Raw genomic sequence first — 22177 nt, 5'->3', positions numbered from 1 at the left:
CAGATTAAATATTGTTGGTACTACTAACTACTATAAGTCGATAACCATTGCTTTCATCTACGTGGAGTCTAATCTAAGTGTATATCAAGAGTTAGTCATGCATCTTGATTTCTGATGTTTTATTTCTATGGAGGGACATTTTATGAATATATCTTAAATCTCTCATTGGAAGCTGCTTCAGTATTCTTAGTTAATTAGAAGTCAATCTATGGTTAGATGGGGCAGTCATAGATCTTAGCTGTTAAAACACAGATCTTAGTCTGTTCTCACACAAGCAGCATTATGTTTTATCTGTGGCTCATTTGTTCATCAGGTCATGTCCCATCTTCAGTTTAAGCTTTAATTCAACAGAACAAATTTTAAACATCTGCATATTATCAGTTGGTGCACAGATCAACCGTTCTGAATAAAATGGTCTTAGTGCCATGTTCGTCATGTGCGCTAAAATGGGGAGTTCTTTGTTGGCTCAGGTTGTAATGAATACAAGTGTTGTAATAGCTAAATGTAAATGGTAGTTCTGTTATTACCATGCATATCTGGTGGTCGCTGGGTGAAGGTAAGGTGTAGCGTGACTTCAAAGTCATGTTAAGTTTTAAATGTTTCTTTAGTTGGCACTAAAGAGTTAAGCTGGTTGCTCAAACTCAAACTCAAAAAAGTGGCATCATGGTTGATGCGGTTGGTTTGCATCATGGCTGATGCGGTTGGGTAATAGCATCACGGTGATGCAGTTGGCTTGCATAAGAGTTGATGCGGTTGGGGGCATCAGTAGGATGCGGTTGGGGGCATCAACTCTTAACACTAGGCATGTTAAGTTTATGTAGTATATTCTTCTATGTGGCTATTAGAGGAATGGTTAAGTGCTGCCTGTGCATGGCAGCTAAGGCCTTTTAGTTCACATAAAGTTAGTATGTCCTCGCTGATCCCAGACGCTGGTCTGTGGTGGATGGGATATCAGCTTGGTCAATTGGTATATGGGTTTGAGAATTCACCCCACACATAGTTTTAGTTCACATAAAGTTAGTATGTCCTCGCTGATCCCAGACGCTGGTCTGTGGTGGATGGGATATCAGCTTGGTCAATTGGTATGGGTTTGAGAATTCACCCCACACATAGTTTTCCTATCATATAGAATAAGGCTTACGGCAAGCGTAGCCATGGCTTCACATTCAAGTTCACATAATGTTAGAATATCCTAGCATGATCCAGAATTGCTAGCTGCATATTCGTCACTGTCTCCTGAAGGAGTCTATTGGGATATCTGCTAGGATGAATCGGTGAGCGTTCACCGTAGGGCGTTCTTGGTTCCGCGTGTTGGGGGTTATGTTAGAATATCCTAGCATGATCCAGAATTGCTAGCTGCATATTCGTCACTGTCTCCTGAAGGAGTTTAGTGGGATATCTGTTTGGATGAATCGGTGAGCGTTCACCGTAGGTCACGCGTGTTGGGGGTTGTTATGTTATGGTATATCTATCTCCCTGCTCTTAATGGTTAATGATGGCCGTATGATTGTGCTGAGCAGGGAGTACAAATATAGCAGAGCCTGAACGCCAAGATAAAATATTACTTCCACACTTGTATTCTCATTCTATTATATTGCTTAAATATATTCGGTCTATAATATTGGTTCAATCTATTCGTGAGTTATCTGACAGAACTCGTGTCTCCTGCTGCCCCCTACAGCTAGAGGAGTCCAACCGCACTCTGACAGTGGATGTTGCCAACCTGGCCAGTGAGAAAGAAGAACTCAACAACCAGCTGAAGGATATCCAGCAACGTAAGTGTCGGAGTTCCACTGTACTGAGACCATTCCCAGAAATATGGAGAGTGCAGTTTAATGTGGCATTGCAGCGCTCCCTACAGTCACATGTCGTAATGTGGTTCAGGGTTCAACGCCATGGTGAAAATGAACCAAGACAACAATTAACCACTTACATGTATTTTCAACTAAACTGAAATATATCTACTAAAGTAAGCGAGTGAGGCCCAAAGCAAAATGAGAGAGCACCGTATGGCCTTCATAAGCCTGTCCACCGGCTTATGAAGGTAACTACTGTACTGTAACAAACTCAGAATTACAAAATTATTAGACTTTTTAGCTATTAATGTTTATGTTTTTATTTATTGTAACATGCTGCAGGCTCTTATGATATGCAATGGCTAATGTAATTGAGATGTGGGATTGTGACAAAATGTTAGCTTATATAATGCTCATATATTATGCTCTTCTTGTGACTTTGCTGTTCTGTGGCTTTTTAAAATGTTTGCAGGAAGTGCCTTTAAGCATTCTGGCCAGAGACTGCAGATGGAAAATAGCCAACCTTGCTTAGCTCTGGAACATTTACATTTGAATTAATGATGATTAATGTGCACTGTCCTACCTAGAAAGGACACTAGGGAGAGAAGTTCCAGACAGGGCCATAACACATGGAACAACATGAAATGTGATACTTGTGTTTTCCAGACTGAGAAAGTTTATGTTGAAAAGTTTGGAAATGCCATGGAAATGTGTTCATAATCTTTTCCCCTCCCAACCAAAACAACCTCCTGACCATAGCTAACAAATTATTGGTCTAATATTGGACTATATATCATGTCATAGTCGTGAAAAGGTCAAAATGTGTTGGAGCCTGGTATTGATGTGCATGTGATTGACATTTTCTCCTGCCTATGCAGATCTCCAGAAAGCCAAGGGGGATGAGAAGCTTCAGCACACAATCAAGATCTCCTTTGAGAAGCAGTTGCAAAATGAGAGAACTCTAAAGATTCAGGTATGTGGTTTCTATGTGATGGTTTGTGAAGGTATGGATTCACAGTAAAATCCTGAGTATTCATTTAACTCTGAGAGTGTACAAATGTAACCAAATACAGAGTCCATTTTGCTGCATTTGTATACTTGCAAATGGTTAAATTATCACTGAGGATTTTACTATGTACTCCATTTTCTACAGGATTTCCATTTTATACAGGATTCCTACAGTAGGTCTCTTAACCACTTTAACCCTGGTGTCTCAATTTTGGGCATGTCATTATAGGCAAAAATGTTGGAAAATAGTAGATCTACAAGCTGTGAGCTTCGCCGCATGAAACCACACTTCGGTGCGCGACTCTGTTGTATGACAAAATATGTAATATACTATCATCAGAGAACTGGGGTTATAAAAGTAACCTTAGCGCTTAAGTAGTTAAAAGAACATACCAGTGGTCTGGCATGTTTAGGCCATTAACTACGACTCACTGTATACTTGACTTTACCGCCGGACATTTTTCAAAGCATACCGGACTTTGTAATTTTTCTTATTTTAGAGGAAGCCACTGGTTTCCGTTTATTTCAGTACGGTTTAAAATCTACTTGCAATGACTTGAAAATTGATGGAGATACAATAGGTAATTCAGTTTCATTGTGCTGTTTCATATTCATGTTGGGTTCATGTTGTAAATTGTGAAATTAGTAGATCTACATGCTTCCGTGAGCTTTTGGATTGGCTTGAGCTCGTAGACAAGCTAATATTTTCGCTAATCGTTGTATGACGAAATATATACTACATACTGGAGTGTTGAAGGATTGCAGGCGCATGTGTATTCACGCTCACTGAATGTATGTATGTACAGTATGTATGTAGCAGCTGATGAATTCATAATGTACGAAAGCATCTCTGGTAAAGCTCCTCTGCTCCACTGATCCCAGGCTGTCAACAAGCTGGCGGAGGTCATGAACCGGAGGGAGACCATCATACGTGGCGGTCACCGCGGCAACGAGACAGAGGTGCGCAGGAAGGAGAAGGAGAACCGGAAGCTGCAGCTGGAGCTGAGGTCGGAGAAGGAGAAGCTGAACAGCACCATCATCAAGTACCAGAGAGAGCTCAATGAGATGCAGGCGGTCAGTGGTCCTCCGTTGTTCCTGTGCAGACTAACAGCGAGAAAAATTTAGATGCAATGCGTGGTCTTTATTCTGTGATGTAATGATCCTTCATTGGATCCTTCGCCACGATTAATTGGTTATTAAGGGTGGATGTAGAAACTGATGTTAATTTACTATATTCACATGGTAGCTATTTTCCTGGGGGAGGAGGTGGGGGGAGAACCCGCCCAGCCCAGCCCATCGGGAGCAAAATGGCTGCCGTGCGACTATTATCAATATATGTACATACCGGTATATACTATTCAGGTGAGGGAGGGATTTTTTGAATCCTGCTGGAGACAATGGAGACGTGATTTGTTCAATAGGGAGTTGAGCTCTTTATAATGTAGTCATTACTATTATGTTGCACAATGACTGTATTGACTCTTCTTAAACATTGAAATTGAAAAGTGTGAGAAAAATCCCTCAGTTTCGTATATCTTCCATTATAACTACAAGCTGATTAAGTCTGATTGTGTGTGTCTGTTTGATATTCAGCTCATAGTAGACGAGGGCCAGGTCCGCGTTGAGCTTCAGATGGCTTTGGACAGTAAGGACAGTGACATCGAGCAGCTTCGTTGTCAGGTCTCTTCCCTCAGCATTCATTCCCTAGACTCCACCAGCATCAGCAGTGGAAACGACCTGGACATGGACGATGGGTACCCAGGTAGACTGATAGACTTTTTTTTTTTTTTGTCCAAATGCTCATTATCGAATGGTTTTGCACCAACGTGCAGGTCTAAATGCTTGGTAGTGCGCAGATAAACACAGACACACAAACTATCTGCACTTTCCTGCATTCCTCTTTGTTTAGTCTTTTCTCCCGGGCTCTTCCTGTGTTTACCGTTCTGTCACTTCCTGTTTTCACAGTGTCTTTGTGTCTTTGTCCTTTCAGTTCAATTGCTTTTTAGACCATCTCCTCTCATACCCTTCCTCTTTTTGTTTTCAATTTTACCCTTCTTCTTCTTTTCACCTCATGTCACTCCCACCCCTGTCTCTCCGTCTCTTGGATATGGTGCAGTGCACATCACTCACTCCCACACCTCAGAGTCAATGTCATTCACCTACCAGCGCACTCAGAAATCTGTCCGTATCGGCACACGGCCGTCCCTCCGCTCGGCTCACACTCTCTTTGACTCTGACTCTGACTCTGACACGGAGGAGGAGGAGGAGGAAGGAGGATATGTGCGGGATGGGCGCCCGGAGCAGGGTCGCCGTCCCCTCGCCCTCACCTGCGAGCAGCCCCCAGAGCCTGAACATGCAGGTGACACTGCATGGTGGTTCAAGTTTCTGTTGGGGGGGTCAATTCACTTTTGTTCCGCTCGGTTTGAAATAGAAATTTGATACGACAGCTCACGTAAAAATGAGAGGGCCTTCATTCCGAACACTTAAATTTGATTTACAAATCAATGGAGCCACTCAAAATGTGCACTCTCGGTTTTGCATATTATTTCATGCTAAATTAATTCCTTGCTCTACTTCATAGATTATTTCCCACATTTATATAATGTTTTTTGTATTCCAAGGTCCTGAGTTTATATTTTGTACATGCCCCCTGCGAGGCCTGGGTAATATATTGTAGTAGGAGACTTCAAAGTGAATTGACCCCAACTATCTGACTATGTCCCTGCTTAACCCCTATTCTTTTTGTCTCCACCTGCCTCTCCCTCTCTTCCTCTCTCTTGCTGTCTGTCTGTCTGTCTGTCTTTCTATCTGTCTGTCTGTCTGTCTCTCTCTGCTGCACTTTAATCTTGTTTTGATCTTCAGCTCTCATTCAAATACACACAGTTTCATCTTGCTTGCTTTGAAAAAGATTTGTTCCACCTAAAGAAATGTGTAAAGGGACAATTAATTTTCCTCCAAATTTTGGACTGTTTGACAGTGTGACGTTTGCTGTGTGGATTTACAGTACTCCTATAATTCCATAATGTTTTAGTTAGATTATTTGCCTCACCAGACACTTGCCACAAATGTCTAAATGATGTCTTTCGTATACCCCAAAATATCCTATTTCCACTGTTTGCATTCCTCATTCATACAAAGGAAAGACACACCACTACCAGCAGTTCCAGACAACAAGGTGTGCGCTTTGTTTTTGCAAAGGAAACCATTTCCCACAGCGTTTTTAGTGTCTGGTGACGGAAAACCTACCAGCTAAGCTTCTAAAATGTCGGAAGTGTTTGTGTAAGCACATCAAAGAGAGTTGTCCCTCTCACATCTTCCTGTTTCCTCTCCGTTCAAAAGATACCAGGCTGGAGGGCTGGCTGTCACTTCCTGTAAAGAACACCAAGAGGTTCGGCTGGGACAGAAAGGTAACATTCCCATCATTATTCCTGCCCTCTACAGGCTTGACAAGTAATCACAATTATTGTCAATATTTTCACAACTTTTACTTTATTTTTCAACTTCACATTTATTTTTCCCTCTGTAGTATGTGGTAGTGAGCAGTAAGAAGATCCTGTTCTACAACAGTGAACTGGACAAAGAGCAGTCCAACCCGTTCATGACATTGGAAATTGAGTGAGTCTGTCAGACTGTACACTTTTTCAGACTAATGGTATTTAATTAACGGTACACTTTTTCTTGTGTAAGCCCAATTTTGACTGTCTTGGAAAAACGTTTTGGTCAGTGCAGTAAAGAAAATGTAACAATTTTGGTATACTGTATGGTTTTCATTTTTGGCTGTATATAGTCATCATTATGGTGTGAACACAGTGATTTTAGTTTTCTCCTCCTTCTGTAATTATATAGTGTTTATATTTGGAATGCTCCTCCTAGGTATCAACGGAGCTTAATTGTTCTATTTCTCTCCCTCACACAGTAAGTTGTTCCACGTCCGACCTGTCACGCAGACTGATGTGTATCGTGCAGACGCCAAAGAAATCCCAAGAATATTCCAGGTGACTTACTCTATTCACATAACCAATCATGTTTGACTGAGGGAGCATGTTCTTCTCAGAGCCGTCTCTTAAAATATTGCTCACCTTGTCCGTCCTGTTCCCCTCTTTGCCAGTCTGTCATGATAAATCAGATATACTGCTTCTCAATTAACTACTTAAGCTGCTTCAGTAAATGTCGGTTGAAATTGTCCTCGTCTTGTCCTTGTCTTTTTTCAGGTCCTGTATGCCAATGAAGGGGAAATTAAGCGCGAGCAGGAATTTTCGGCTGAGCCTCTGCCCCTTGGTGAACGCCCCTCCTACGTCAGCCACAAGGGCCACGAGTTCATCCCTACGCTCTATCACTTCCCCTCCAGCTGTGAGGCCTGCACCCGGCCGCTGTGGCACGTCTTCAAGCCCCCGCCAGCCCTAGAGTGCCGCCGCTGTCATACCAAGTGCCACAAAGACCACCTGGACCGAAAAGAGGAAGTCATTGCACCGTGCAAGGGTCAGTGTGTCAAGGCGTCATATGGCGCTCAGTGGTGGCAACTGAACAAATTATTTGTTTCTACCAACACTTGTTTCTACACATTTGTTTCTACCAACACTTGTTTCTACCAACACTTGTTCCTATGAAAATGTGGTTTCCATGTGGGCTCGGTGGTACACACAGGTCCTAAGATATGCAGGACGATCAAACAAGGCCTAAAGCCTGTATCTGTTCATATTCATACAAATCATGATACCACACAAATAGTTAATACTCTGATCCTTAACAAGCCAAAATAATATTAGTTGGAAAAAAAATAATAAAGAAAATGAATATCACAAATTCCAATCATAAATGCCTTAAACATCTACTTGTGGCGGTGCCTAGTGGTGCAGCCACTAGACTGAGAAATAAATAAAATATCGTAAATAAATCTGATTGAGACCTAATTAACAGATACAATATTTATGTAATGTCTATTTCATGTACTTATATATATTTTATTCTTAACAGTGAACTACGACATGTCCACCGCCAAAGACCTGCTGCTATTGGCCAGCTCTCAGGAGGAGCAGCAGCGCTGGGTTAGCCGGATAAGGAAACGCATCCCGAGGAAGCTCGCAGCGGGGAGCCCCCCGTCTGCAGCACAAGCCCTCGCTCCAGAACCTGCTCCACGTTCCTCTCCTCTCCTCTCGCCCCAGCCCTCTCCCAGGAGCTCCCCTCACCTTTCCCCGCACCGTGGAGCCATCAAGATCCAGCCTAGCAGAAACCAGCACCAGCAGCAGCAGCAGCCTGCCGGCAAGACCAGGTTAGTACTGGGGCGACTATTTATGCTCTTTAAGTTGAACTATTTACATCAGTGAAACTCTTTAAGTTAGCCCTACTCCTGCTTGAATGTATTACAGTACAAAACATTATTGGGTATTTCCACATGGCTCCATTGGTTCATCACACACCATCTCATTCATAAAACCCATGCTCACAATGACTAATGTCTTTGTCTCTGAGGATCCTGTGTCATTTTGTCATCCAAATAAGGGATTACTGATCCATCTCCCTGTCAGCCTAAAAGATTGCTCTCCTGATTATTTCACATTCTTTATGACTTTCTTTATTTGTTGAGGTGGATGCAATGAAAACGGTGGGAAACATTAGTGTCTCTTAGCTTTCAAATTTAAGTCATTCAATGTTAATTCACCAATTCATTCAATGTGATATCGCTTCTTACATTATCCTACATACTATATTTTAAGGACAGAATAATTTGCCAGCTTTCTCCAAACGTTCCATTCATTTTGCCATAGACCAAAAAAATTTAGAGGTTAAAGCTTCACAACAGAGTCAAAGCTGTGACTTAAAACAGGCAGGTTGCTTGATTCTTGCAAGCTTATTAAACCATCATTATTGGCATAACACTATAATATTCATGCTTCATCAGACAGATGTATGTAGCACAGCCTAGATTGCAGTAGCTTAATGCTTTGAGCACTGTTAAATTTACCATATTCAACCTGCAGCCATTTTGCCCTTACTTCATACTTCAACTCCCGAGTATGAAGTAAAAGTAAAATGGCCAGTGCCTGGCCTATGGCCAATTAGGATTATTTTACATCATGTCAATAACAATGTGATAAAAGAAGTAGCAAAAGATTCTGGACTTCAACAGAATCAACTAACAGTAACTTTATAGTTTACATTACACACGCATGGTTGATTAAAGGTAGTCAGTAATTGAAGTATGCGCTCTCATACAGTAGCTCAGCCACAATTTAACTGGCTCTCATCCTTCAGCACTGGCCCCATGCTCCGCATCATCTTCCACTGACCCCTGATCTCCCCACTTCTGACCCTCACCTATCTAATGTCTCTCTTGCTGGGAGACTGTAAGTAGTGGACCAGAGTTTGTCTCTGTCTGTCTGTGCGCTGTGCTGCTGTGACGTACTCTAACCACTAACCTTCCATGTCTCATGTTATAACATGACATCATGTAATCAATTAGTACTCCGCCATTATCTTAAACTGTCTCCTGATAGGCACGTGAACATCATACTTCTATACTGCCTCCTACTGAACTATAGTGGGCATGTGTTGTGCCAACAGTGTTGTGAGGAATTCTAGTTTTATCGCTTCGTGAACCTGATACCTTTTCAGATTGCTTGCGTTTGGCCTGAAAGACTGGAGTTGGTCAATGGAAGATGACGATGATATTTTCTTCTGAGGAATTGAAAGAGGGGCGGGGAGAAAGGGTAACTGCACCCACTGCCTTTTGGGAAATGTGTGCGTTTGCAGTTAATAGGGCGCCTTGACGTGGCCAGATGCATGTACAGTACTGTGTGATTTCAAATCTACAGTAGGCATGCACATCTTGGAACAGTTTTGATATCTTTTGCACTGTGTGATACAAGGTCACCAATATTGTTCTTAAAACAAGCAGCTTTTTTTAGGCATGCTTTTATTTGTGCACTGTGTGACTTCTGGGTAGGTTGTTATTTCTTCCCTTACAGCATATTTGTGTGGATTTGGTGTGGGCGTACATTTGAAGGTCTGCCATGGTGTGTGACAGTGTTGTTTCTCGCCTCCAAGAAATTCACATTCTTTCATTCTTTCTCTCTTCACAGTTAACCCTGGCTTGTCAAAGACGTACATTTTCACATATGTGGATCGTTGACCAGTATGGGGTTCGTGCAGGGACATATCTAGCCATCATCATGCCAAGCATGGACGGGAAACCTTTGCAGAAACTGGATGTCATCCTGGGGATTGTAAATCTCCTTGTGCCTTTAACACGAAGAGCATATAAGCACAGTGATGTTGTATTTTATTTTTATATATGTCATGACATCCACCATCAGTTGAAGAAATTAAGAACCAAACACTACATACAGTAGGTGCTTAAAAATGCCTTATTTTATGATTATCCTTACATAGGGATGAATATTTTTACTAGTATTTTCTCAGATTCATTGTCCGAGTTACAATTTGGATTTTGTAAAATGTTAGGCATATGTGTGAAGGTTTGTATATATGAGTGATGATGATCAGTGTATTGCAACAGAGGTTTTCTCACAGTATGTGATAGTTTTATTTTTATGGATTCAAAATATAACTGCACATATAATGTACTCCTTACCTGTAAATGTATGAAAAGACAGTTTTAAGGAATGGAATCTGTATTAACACTATAAGCAGTCTCTACGCTCTTTGTCGCCACGTGTCAGTTGATACAGAACAAACCGATACATAATAATGTGAACAGGAATGGTGTAATTGTATATTTCTTTCCCTTTTGCCATTCTTGACAAATAAATGTTGCTTCTCTGACATAGAATAATGAATGGATTCATATTTGTAACATTAAACCCATAAATGTTTTTCTGTGAAATTATTGGTGATAATGCTTCATAATGTTAGCTAGACTGTTAGCCACACAAATAGGGAGCCTCTAAAATAATCAATGTGTTTTTCAATTTCATACATTTAGAGGACGTCCTGCAAAGATCTACCATAAGTCCATAACTAATGTATACGAATAAATACAGTATACTCTATAAACCAAATTAAAGACTGTTCTAATTGAATTTACATTTTATGTTAACCCAACGACTTTGAATAGGACATTTGCATTTGCTGATTCTACACTCACTGTCTGAACATTGACAGAAGTATTCCTCATTTAAGCATTTTTTACATCATTGAGGGGAGAAAAGATACGAGCAATTGACATCTTGACCGCTAGTAGAAGGTGTGTCGGATATGCCAGATCCACTTCTGCGAAAAGACATTGAAGATCAGTGTGCAGGACATAGGTACGTCAGTGGGTTTATATGTTGTCAGTCACTCTTGTTTTCGGCCTGCACGTCTGTAGCACAGTATGGTAGCTAGCACCCAGGAATTCAACGCTGTCAAGAGACAGGTCCGCAGGAGCACTGGAGGACACAAAGATCCAGACATACAAGGTAATTCATTTCTGTGTTTTTACCCTAGCCTAGAGCTTCAACATTGACAGTGAACATATCCAACATGAATGCATTTGTCTGAACCTTACAGCCATGTTGGCAAATAAGGTACACTTATTCCTGGAAATGTACCCAGTTTGTTTTTTCATTCTAAATTGAGCAAGTATTTGTCATTTAAGCAGAAACAACCTAGAGAAAAATATCATTTATAACAAATCATTACTCTTCCCCTTTTAAACCATAATTTCAATCTGTGTGTTTTTGAAGAACAAGCCATTATACTGACCCTGCTTGTCATCTGTTGTCAACAATGTAGTTAATACCCTTGCTGTAACACAGAAGAACAACATTAAGTTTCATTCCAAAGTGGGATATTCAGAGGTAACAATGACTCCTACAATGTGATTCCTACAAAGCTAAAACTCTGTATGGAATGGTAATGAAGTTATTTGGCGTGGCAAAACATGTTTTAAGACTTGTTTAGAAAAGATGTTGAAACTGAATCATATGCTGTTTTGAAATCTGAAATCTTGTGTACGTACATATACAGTATACGTATATATACAGTAGCATTTTGTGTTAAAAAACAAATACTTACAAATGCGTACAAGTTCAACATCATATAATTATTAGACCTTACTTAGTGAGGAGTAAGTAGACATGGACCAGGAGAGGGCGCTAACGTTAGATGAGTCCTTGGACTCCCACAGAGACTGCAGGTGGATGAACTTGCTGCTGGCACTGAAGACTGTACATAAGCTCTGATGGGGGCAGAAAAAGACAATGCTGTATGGAATGTATTGCGGCATACACCTACCTGAACTCTGCTTGACCTACAGTATGTATTACAGTATGACAATATTTTTAAGCTGATGCTATCTCTCTTGTTTTATTTAATCACTGACCCCTGACCTCTTCACCGCTGATCCACCTTTTTTATTTACCATAAAAGTGCAGATGTGTAATGTAGCGGACCCTTTGTTCTGTAAAGCATTAGTACAGAACCATTTATGCGGTTAATGGGATTTTGAAGTGTTGTTTTCCCCAGTGGACTGTGTTACATTATCTGTTTGGTATCCCATTTTATGTTCTCTTCCTATTTCTCCCAAGGTCAGTGATTGAGCTTGTGAATTCCGACATTTAATGGCAAAACAAAAGAGCAAAACATTTATACAGTGATATTGTTTAGCCTGATTTGCTCCTCTCACACTGACATTCCTTAACACCCATTATTATTATTTTTATTATTATTATTAATTAATTTGGGTGGTGAGGGTCCTTCAGAAAGCTTACCATGGCCATAGCAATGATCCATTCCTGGAATGTAAGTAGTTTCAATCCGGCTACAAATCTGGAGGAAATATTTAAAGGCTACAACAGCAGAGTCTGTAAATGTTACAACCAAAGAATGTTAACGCAATAGTTGGTGTGTGTACGGTAGTCAATAACCACTTGAACCAAGTGTAATTCAAAAATAGCCAATTTACCAGCTGTTTACACATCGATGCAATGAGTTATGAGCTAGTTGCTAGTAGTATTCTTTTTTTAATCTTTGAAAACGCCTACAGACATGCCCCAAATAGGGACACCAGGGTGAAAGTAGTTAAACAGATCAGAGGATACAGTACACTGTAGATTAGGCCCGCTCTTAAACTTCCATTGTAGTTGAGGATGAGAAACAGCAGTATGGTGTCTGAAACAAATAGAAGAGGCCAAGGTTTAATTTAGCACACTTGCGCTAGTGTAAGAACACTGACATTTATAGTATATGATATTGCTCAGATGTGAAAGCACATAATACAGACATGAACAACTCATGGTTGACAGAAATAGTGGAGCTCATGGTAGGCTACCTTGCAAAATGAGTGCTGGAAATTCCGCATATGAGGAGAGTGGATAGCCATGGTACAGCTGATAGGTAGTAAACACTATATATCTGCAATGACAACAGAATTAAACTGGGTGGAATGAGTATTACAATATCCTACTCGAGTAGAAGCATTGTTATTTGACTTTTTTTGTTAATTGACATTTCTTGTTACATTACACAGTAAACAGTGTTAATTTAACACTGATTTAACTATCTTCTGAGTTAAATTAATAACAGGGATGTTATCCTTGTATGGTCACTTTGAAAGGGGCTTATATGGCATCCTGACTGCAATGCCCAACCAACCAATTCAGTGATGCTCTTGAATGTTGTGACCATCTGTTCTTTATGAGAATGATTTCTTATGGATTACCTTATGCTTATTATTTCCAGGCAGTATACATTCCAGACTCAGAGGGGGCAATTCGGATCCAGTACAGTACATGCAGCATGTTTTCATCTCTAACAGGCTGGTACTGTACATACAGTTGCACAATGCCGTCATCTGAAGCCTATACTCTCTAATCACTCTTCATCTCTCCTGCCACTTCACCACTCAGACAGTCTATAGTATACAGTACGTTTCCAGCTGACCTTTACTGCACCAGCATATGGAAATGTCAGAGTAACAGGGCCCCACAGCTGCTGGGCTATACTGAGAGCAGTATAGAATTCATATTTTGACTTGTCCTACCCATGTTTTTTTTAATGTACATCTACTGCTGTATAGAGTCAAATATCTACCATGTCATCCCAAAATCATGTAAACAACCTGACAATAAAAACAAAACAATCATGTATAGACAATAATAAAATGTGTTATTTTTACATTTAAGTAAATGCACTCATTGGTAAGTTTAAGCCTTGATTTAAAGGCAATAACGGGTTGAATCAACTCACAGAGGAAACAATGAAAGGTTACTGAAATTCTTTGAGGTACCATTACAGCTGTTGGATGGATTAAGGCCAGCCATTTGCAACACTAATTGCATGACACCTGTTAGTATTATATTTTTTAAATAGTAAAAAAGTAGCTAATCGTTGCCTATTATTTTCAAGTATAACAAGTATTTTCAAAAAACAATTAGATGCATCATCCTATTCAGCATTGATATCTGAGAAGAAGATGCATTTATCTGGTCTCCCTTACCCTGCCAGCTCCAGCAGTAAGCCCCTCAAGCTGAGACCCTTGGACGACTTCGCTTTTGTCAGAATAAGTATCTGTGGGAGTTTGTTAACCAAACAAATAAAAAATGTGCTATAATTAGCAAAGCTTAAAAAAAGACTCAGTCCATCCATTGTTTTTAAAATATGGGAAAGCTCCTTGAGGAGAAGAGTCCCCTTGACGAGCTAGCGACAGCTTTGTTCCGGAATGGACTCAGGCATACAGTCAGACTCCTGACAGGCGACAGGAATCCCCAGAAACATGAGAACTAAAGATTCTAGGGGGGTAAGCCTAGGAGAAAGTGAGACACTGACCGTCTGGCATAAGGAAATTGCATCTGGAAATTATTTTCAGTCAACACCATTTTGTATAGAAAATAATTTAGGCCTAGTTCTCTACATATTAAAATGATTAGCAGTTGGTAGTTTGTTTTTAAAGCCTCTCCTCTCTTGGAAAGCATGGAAAGTGAGTGGGTGCAATAAATCTTTTAAGATGGCCTGAAGCGAATTGGCACTCACCATACCTAAAGGTAATGGCCCATGAATCATATTTCACTTAAATAGCCTAATCTATTCTACATAATATTTTGTAGCATACTGTTTGTCCTAGTTAGGCCCAGTATGTTGTGAATGTAGAATATATAACAACCCACTGTAGGCTATTACCAGAGTGTACTGTATATAGACCCGGTCTTCACTTGGAAACTATTTTCTAAAGTTCTTGGGAACAAACTCATCTCAGTGTCTGCACACAACAGGTAAGATAGTAATTGAGCACATTAGCCTTATCATATTTCTTAGTTGTCACAAGTAGTAAAGATCCACCAAGAATAGGCTAGGATACTGTCTTTATCTCAGGTCACCATAAGCAGTATGACAGGTCTACATACATAGGCTACAGATACAACAGCGATAACCCTCATGGTAGAATATCCCCTTTCGACCACAACTATTGATTTGATTTAATACTTTATTAGTCAGAAATGTAAACGGCACAAGGTACAGTCAGACATAAGGCTAAAAGGATAACACGAGAAAGTCCTGGGGACTTGTTTCCATTGTGGTCATTGTGGAACTAACCATCACACATCACATGATTGGAATCGAATACTTGTAGTAGTCTTGTGTGTACTATACTACATGTTATTCCTAGTCTGCAGTATATCATATAATGCACACAGTACTTCTTTACTATGGTTGCTCTGGTGCCCTTGACATGGAGGCCATGTGACAGCAGTATACTAGGCTACATGGTAATTATCACAACTGTACCACCAGGCCATTCAATTCACTTGTGTTAGAAGTTCACTTGTGGAGACATTTACTTCAGTTAAATGTCACCTTTGCAGGGATGAGGCACTGAGGTGGATGTGCAGACAGTGCAGCAGTTGTCATGCAGGTGGACATGTGACATATTAACTCTTGAATTGAGAACTTGGCTTGTAATGTAATTTAGACAGCATGTTATGTCGACAGATGCCAGGTGTTGTGATATAGGAGATAAGGCTGCCCCCTGTGTTGACGCAGGTAGTTCTAAAATAAAGATGGCTGACTGATAACACAAGGACCGGTCTCTCTGAATATTATCTTACAGTAATATTGCATGGTGTCAGTGGCAAGCTGCATCTATGCTTAGACCCAAAGGAACTCAACACTGCCATCCGCAGGGGGCAGACTGTTTCATTTGTAGACCTGGCATCCTATAGTGTGTATAGTTTCAATGTACAGATTATAGATTTTTTTTGACATTATACTGTTTAGACTGATGATAGGTTCTTGGTTTACCTATGATCCGAGATTACCATTGCTATACATTTGATGTATTACCTGATGTTTTCCTTGCTTACTGTAAATCCCTCTGGATTAGGCATTTCTGCTAAATGCCTAAATTATAATTGTAAATTGTAAATTGTAGAATGTGCCCTCTGCTGACAGATTTGTTTCGTTTCGTTACAGTTATGCTTTCCAGTTGCAGCGATGCATTCTTTGACGGTAAAATGCAATTAGCTTTTTTTTCTTTGTAATATCATAACTGACATTTGAGCATTGTCTTTATGTGTAGGTGCATTAAGATGCTTCAGTTGCACTTGAACAATCAAGTCATTTTGTGTTTCTTTTTACTAAATTTTTTATCCCGCGATTTTTGTAACCCATATTTTTCACCCGGTGCCAATTTCCTAAGTGATCCTGGGCGCTACACCAGCCCTACACCAGCACTACACCAGTCCCCCACAGTAGGGAGGCCAGGGCCGAGCTCATGCTTCCTTCAGGCATGAGAGCCAACTGACCTTCTTGTCACCTGACAGGGGGGAGTTTCCCTGGTTGGACGTAGCGCGTGGAAGGAACACGTTATTCCAACCAGTTCCCTTCCCCTCCATCAGGCGCCCCGGCTGTCATGGGGGAGGCGGTATAGCGACCAGGATTACTACATGTTTTTGTGAGGGTATTAACTACCCTAGGAGACACGGGGAGAACATGCAAACTCCACACAGAGTAGGCCCTTTCGCCAACCCCACCTAGGGTATGGGCGCTGATGACGCGGAGGAGAAGACACGCCCCCAGCGCCCACAGCGTCCCCGGCAGGAATCGAACCCAGGACCTTCTAGCTGTGAGGCTACAGCGCTACCGACTGCGCCACCGTGCCTCCCGTCATTTTGTGTTTCATGCAGAAATATTTTGTTTAGGTGTTTGGGGGCCTCAGAAAGGTAGGTAGACCAGGAGGAGGTCTTAACGTTGTGGCTTCATATGGATCTCAGACTTCATGTGGCCAAACTTTTACGTCAGTTATCTATGATGTATCTATGATGTATGACTCCATGTGTGGGCATGGTTTCAGCCTGATCTGAGCTGATCTGATGTTGACCTCCATCATAAAAATTAAAGTTAAATTAATATTTAAAAATATCAAACATACATGAAAATTAATTTGCAGAGGTACTACGTTGGCAGTGTGCATGAAAATATGTTGCTGTTCTGTTCAGTGGTTTGTGAGATTAGCCCCAGATATTGATTGATTGAATATTTTATTGATTTTTAAAGTACAGCAGTGCATCGAGTTAAAAACTGCCAAATGGATGAGACACAAAAAAGCCAAAGGCTTGTTTCCATTGTGGTCCATAAAGATTCAATACCCAAACAACTGGACAAACAATGATACAGATTATAAAATATTACGATATATACAATTCATGATAATATAAAAAGGTAGTGTGGGGCCAGAGATACGAATACGTGGAGGATGCCATGCCATAAAGATCTTATACAAAGCACAGAGACTGACTGGTGTCAGTGAATCATTTAACAGTAGGCAAACCAGGCTTTTATCATCATAAGATATCTCATCCTAATTGCATGTACCCCTTGGCTTGTTCTGTCCTTGATCGATGCGTAATTTCAGATTGGATTTTGATCTCTTGTCAAATGTTTATTACAGGATTTGAGTAGGATTTCATAGACTCTGTGGGGAAAATATTTGCTCTACCGATAAAGGCCACATCATGCATGACAACTAATCACAGTTTTACAAAAAACAGACATAAAGTTCAAACTTCTCAGCTCGTCATAAACTTTTAATGCCCATATCGAAACAATTCAATTACCCTACTGATTCAGTTATTGGTCTCTCTCTCTCTCTCTCTCTCTGCCCCTTATTTCCCTCATTATGTAAAAAATAAAAAGTGAATCCAAAGTACAAAGCAAGGTAAACACATAGCTTATCATCAGCTAGTAAACCAAGTAACATTAGACATTCATGAAACTTCAAAAGTCTACACTTCCACCCCTTTCAGAAGCGACAGTATTACAGTATTGCATAGCATCATATCTTAGCATCACAACAAACATAGATTACCAAATGATGGACTTTCCCTGCAGGACAGTGGCATAAGTGTTCTGGAACTGGTTGTCCTTGACTGTGTGATGACTCGTCTTTGTTTACTCACTAAACAGTTACTACATCAGAGGAAACCTGCTCCCAAAAGGACAAAACATTTGTCAGTCAGGACTACAGGGATCGAATATAAGGATTCATTTTTGACCGACTCATTCAGTTTCTACCTTCAAAACAACAGTAAGTTGCATTTTATTACCCACTTCATTGACTCTGCATGAGCTGAAAATATTATCAGTCAACAACTTTTGTCTTATTTCTTGTCGATCATTTTTTGCATGAATGTAGATTGTACAATGGCATATTTTACAGTCAAATCTAATATTTCAATTTTCTTTTGTTTCTTAGCAATGACATTCTGGTTCACCCTCGCTCTATTGTGCTTGGCATGCTGTTGCCATGGCACCATGTCTTGTCCAACACTTTGCAAATGCTACCCCAGAAGAGCTGAGGTGGTCTGTAATGAGGTTCCCCTCACGCAATTCCCATCAGAGGGTCTCCCGGAGAACACAACTCTCCTGACAATACAATACACAAACATCACCTCTATCACAGAGGAAGACCTCAATGCCATACCCCTCCTGGAAGGTCTACACCTATACAGTAACAACTTGAAGAATCTTTCCTCTGATCTTCTCAGGGGTGTTCCTCGCCTGAACACCCTGGATCTCACCGATAACAAATTGGCCTATCTGCCTCCGAATGTCTTCAGCCACGCTCCCCTTCAGACTCTGGTGCTAAAAATCAATCTGCTCGGAAAAGTGCACGGAGAGTGGTTTTCTCACAGCAGTAACCTGACCTTTTTGGACCTGTCAGGGAATCGTTTAACTACAGTCCCTTCAGCCCTGCTTCAGACAATGCCCCATCTGGAGAATCTAGACCTCGCCCACAACCGTCTGGAGAAGATCTCCCCTAATTCGCTGGACAGCCTGACCAAACTCGAAAGACTTAATCTGCAGAATAACAAGCTGACCAGCTTGGATCCCTCTATGTTCACCAACAACCGTAACCTAACGTATCTCTTTGTCTCTGAGAACCAGTTGGAAAATCTCCCTGCGACCATTTTGCAGGGGCTTACTAAACTCCAAGGCGTGAGTCTGGACGACAACCAGCTGACCCATATCCCCCCAGGTCTGCTGGACCAGCTGCCTTCCTTACACGACGAAGGCCTGGACCTGACCATCAACCCCTGGCTGTGTGATGGGAAGGCAGAGTACCTCTGGAGGTGGCTTCAGAAGAACAAGGCCAAGGCTTTCATAGCACAGAACATCATTTGTGCTAAACCTCTGTCTCTAAAAGGACGCTCAGTATTGGCACTGAAAGAGGGTGAACTCAAATCTTAGTCTTAGTTTACTGTTCCTTTAATTATATACTTTGGTGAAAAAAATTTGTCAGTCTGCCCTCCTTCTTTTGCTGCCTGTTAAGTGCTTAATGAGTTTAATCACATACAATACAATAATTGTGATTTGTAACATGTTTTAAGTGTTGTTGTTTTTTTAGTGTTTTAAGTGTTCCTACTATGTAGATGTGATTAAATAAATATTGTTCAAACATGTAAAATGTTTGTAAAAAGTACTACATTTAATGTGTTTGTGCACACAATCAAGTACTTTCATATCATATCACCCTTTAAAAAACCATACTGCCTCCTCAAAATATTTGTATTAATGATATTGGAACTTGTGTGTGGTAAAAAACAAAAAGAGGGAAAAAAGAAGAAAAAAAGATGGTCATATAATCATTCACTGATAGACAAACAGGTGTGTTTGCTTGGTTTTGTTTATCATTATGCAACATTTCTCCAGTGGTAACCAAAACCACACAGGGATAATGTATAAAAGGAGGCACACAAGTCACAATCAAGGTGCAAAGTAACAAGAAACACTACTGTGACCCGCAGGTGAGCTGAGCTATTTAAAATAATCTGACCGATTCTAAAACATAAGTGTTTTTTTTCCTCATATATATTCCAAGACAAAACTACTGTAGAATGATACTTAGAACAGAACTAATGAGTTTATATCCTGCATGTATGTTCTTTTTATACAATGCAACGAGATTACTCAATTCAAAACTTTATTTCAACTCAGAAATCACTGAGGTTACCCTCATTTCTGTGTGTGTGTGTGTGTGTGTGTGTGTGTGTGTGTGTGTGTGTGTGTGTGTGTGTGTGTGTGTGTGTGTGTGTGTGTGTGTGTGTGTGTGTGTGTGTGTGTGTGTGTGTGTGTGTGTGTGATATTTGTATATTTTCTTTGTTAATTTAAAAACAATGTGCTTCTATACCCTGTCTTTGCAATGCAGTGATACTCTGCTTTTTCTTTTTTCTATAGGCCTATTTCTAGATTTAAGAATGTACTTGTGGATTTTGCTGGCCCTCAGCATGCTGGCTGATTGCCACTATCAAAACAGAAGCACTCTTTCTTGCCCGGATCTATGCTCCTGTTCCTTTTCCAATCGGAAAGCTGAGGTGGCTTGCAGTCAAAGCTCCCTAACACATTTCTCCTTGGATGGATTACCACTTAACATCAGTCATTTGTCCATCCAGTCCACCAACCTCAGTATAATTACAAACGGTAAATTGAGTGCTATGCCCTTTTTGAATGACCTGCAACTGTACCATACTAACCTGGAGAGTCTTCCTTCTGATCTTCTGAGGGGTGTTCCTCACCTGAGAACCTTGGATCTCACAGGTAACAAACTGGTTACCCTTCCTCCAAACGTCTTTAGTCACGCTCCTCTCCAAAGCCTGGTGCTGAAGAACAACCTGATTGAAAAAGCAGATGCTGACTGGCTTTCTCACAACAGCAACCTGACCTGGCTGGACTTATCAGGGAACCGTTTAACGGTCGTCCCTTCGCTCTTGCTTCAGAAAATGCCCCATTTGGAGAGTTTGGACCTAGGTTTCAACAACATACAGGTGCTGCAACCAGACGCACTGAAGAGTCTGCCTCTTTTAGACACTCTGAATCTCGCTGGCAACAAATTAAGCATCCTGAGCGCCTCAACGTTCACAAACGCCCACAAACTGAACAAACTGTTCCTGCAGGAGAATCAGTTACGCGAGCTTCCGCCAACACTTCTGCAAAACCTTCATAGCCTTCAGCTCGTGCTACTCCATCAAAACCAGCTGCAGCACCTGCCTTCTGGACTACTGGATACCATCCACCAGGGGGACAGGGGCTCCCTGTGTATGGTCGCCTTATCATTTAACCCTTGGGTGTGTGACATGAAGACAGAGTACTTTTGGAGGTGGCTTACTATGTATCCCCAGAATGTGCTCTTTCTGGAGGAGGTGACATGTGCCAGCCCTGAGGTTCTTAAAAACCGACAGGTGGTGTCTTTAAGTAAGAGTGAGCTAGGTCTCTGAAAATGAAACAGGGCTTAAAATAATTGATGAGAGAGTAGAAAAGACAGGTGGCATCCTCCTCGTCACATTATGTTTTATTTACCTTCTGTGTTGCAGTGAAATGACATCAGATTAGGAATTATTGATGCTATGCACCCCCAGTGTTGCAGTGCACTTCAAATAAAAGTGAAATTAAGCTATCACACTGATTATCTTTTGGGGTTTGGAATTGTTGTGATTAGAAGTTATCTCAAAGGTACATTTGTCATTTTTTCTCTCTTTACCATTATCTTCTTTTGGATATCGACCAGTCCACAGGGTGGCGTACCATGCTGGTTAAATGTTCAAAGCAGGAAACTGAATAGACTGGTTCTCATTGTAAAATGGTCTTGCATACTGTATAACTGCAATCAACCAAGGCAACACTGATTTATGTGAATTTTGTAATGCATCAAAAATAGTGTATTTTTTTTTATATAGATGCCATAGAATTTGTTATATTTGTTATATGAATATTACATACTCATCTCAGGGATACAAAAACACATTTTATGAAGGAGGAATATTGTCCTGGAGGCCTAGTTCTACGACCACATTATAAAATCCTGAGCATTAATTTAACAAAGTGTAAAAACAGACAATTTTTTACCATCTCAGAGTTTTACTTTCATAACGTTCAGGATTTTA

The 22177-nt window shown here is 40.7% G+C and overlaps 4 protein-coding genes across 7 annotated transcripts in view; 3 read left to right on the top strand and 1 right to left on the bottom strand.

The window, feature by feature from the left end:
• LOC308103548 (rho-associated protein kinase 2-like) overlaps positions 1–10596 on the top strand; it is a 53074-nt gene extending 42478 nt beyond the window's left edge. For 2 of the 4 annotated variants that reach the window (XM_080453569.1, XM_080453568.1), the window contains exons 23-34: positions 1682–1775; positions 2675–2769; positions 3687–3878; positions 4398–4566; positions 4921–5163; positions 6144–6211; positions 6331–6419; positions 6721–6799; positions 7016–7283; positions 7779–8073; positions 9417–9511; positions 9884–10596. In XM_080453569.1, coding sequence (XP_080309695.1) covers positions 1682–1775; positions 2675–2769; positions 3687–3878; positions 4398–4566; positions 4921–5163; positions 6144–6211; positions 6331–6419; positions 6721–6799; positions 7016–7283; positions 7779–8073; positions 9417–9483 — 1659 coding nt within the window. In that variant the 3' untranslated portion in view covers positions 9484–9511; positions 9884–10596. The remainder of the gene's footprint in view (positions 1–1681; positions 1776–2674; positions 2770–3686; positions 3879–4397; positions 4567–4920; positions 5164–6143; positions 6212–6330; positions 6420–6720; positions 6800–7015; positions 7284–7778; positions 8074–9416; positions 9512–9883) is intronic. The other 2 variants (XM_080453571.1, XM_080453570.1) reach the window with 2 other exon arrangements.
• Positions 10597–10954: 358 nt separating this feature from the next.
• On the bottom strand, positions 10955–12215 carry LOC308102900 (solute carrier family 66 member 3-like). The gene is made up of 2 exons (XM_080452753.1): positions 11862–12215; positions 10955–11242 (listed from the first exon to the last, which is right to left on the bottom strand). Exons 1-2 carry the CDS (start codon positions 12028–12030, stop codon positions 11100–11102), a joined length of 312 nt encoding a protein of 103 aa, XP_080308879.1. The 5' UTR covers positions 12031–12215; the 3' UTR covers positions 10955–11099.
• A 6279-nt stretch (positions 12216–18494) lies between these two features.
• Positions 18495–19487, top strand: LOC308102899 (uncharacterized protein; the record flags this gene model as incomplete). Its single annotated transcript, XM_080452752.1, has 1 exon — positions 18495–19487. One exon carries the CDS (start codon positions 18495–18497, stop codon positions 19485–19487), a length of 993 nt encoding a protein of 330 aa, XP_080308878.1.
• Positions 19488–20494: 1007 nt separating this feature from the next.
• LOC308102898 (uncharacterized protein) lies at positions 20495–21511 on the top strand (the record flags this gene model as incomplete). Its single annotated transcript, XM_080452751.1, has 1 exon — positions 20495–21511. The coding sequence occupies one exon, from the start codon at positions 20495–20497 to the stop codon at positions 21509–21511; it is 1017 nt and encodes a 338-aa protein (XP_080308877.1).
• Positions 21512–22177: the final 666 nt, after the last annotated feature.

Source organism: Gymnoscopelus braueri (assembly GCF_963280865.1).
Source record: "Gymnoscopelus braueri genome assembly, chromosome: 16".
Taxonomy (NCBI): domain Eukaryota; kingdom Metazoa; phylum Chordata; class Actinopteri; order Myctophiformes; family Myctophidae; genus Gymnoscopelus; species Gymnoscopelus braueri.
This window is presented reverse-complemented; position numbering and strand designations above follow the sequence as displayed.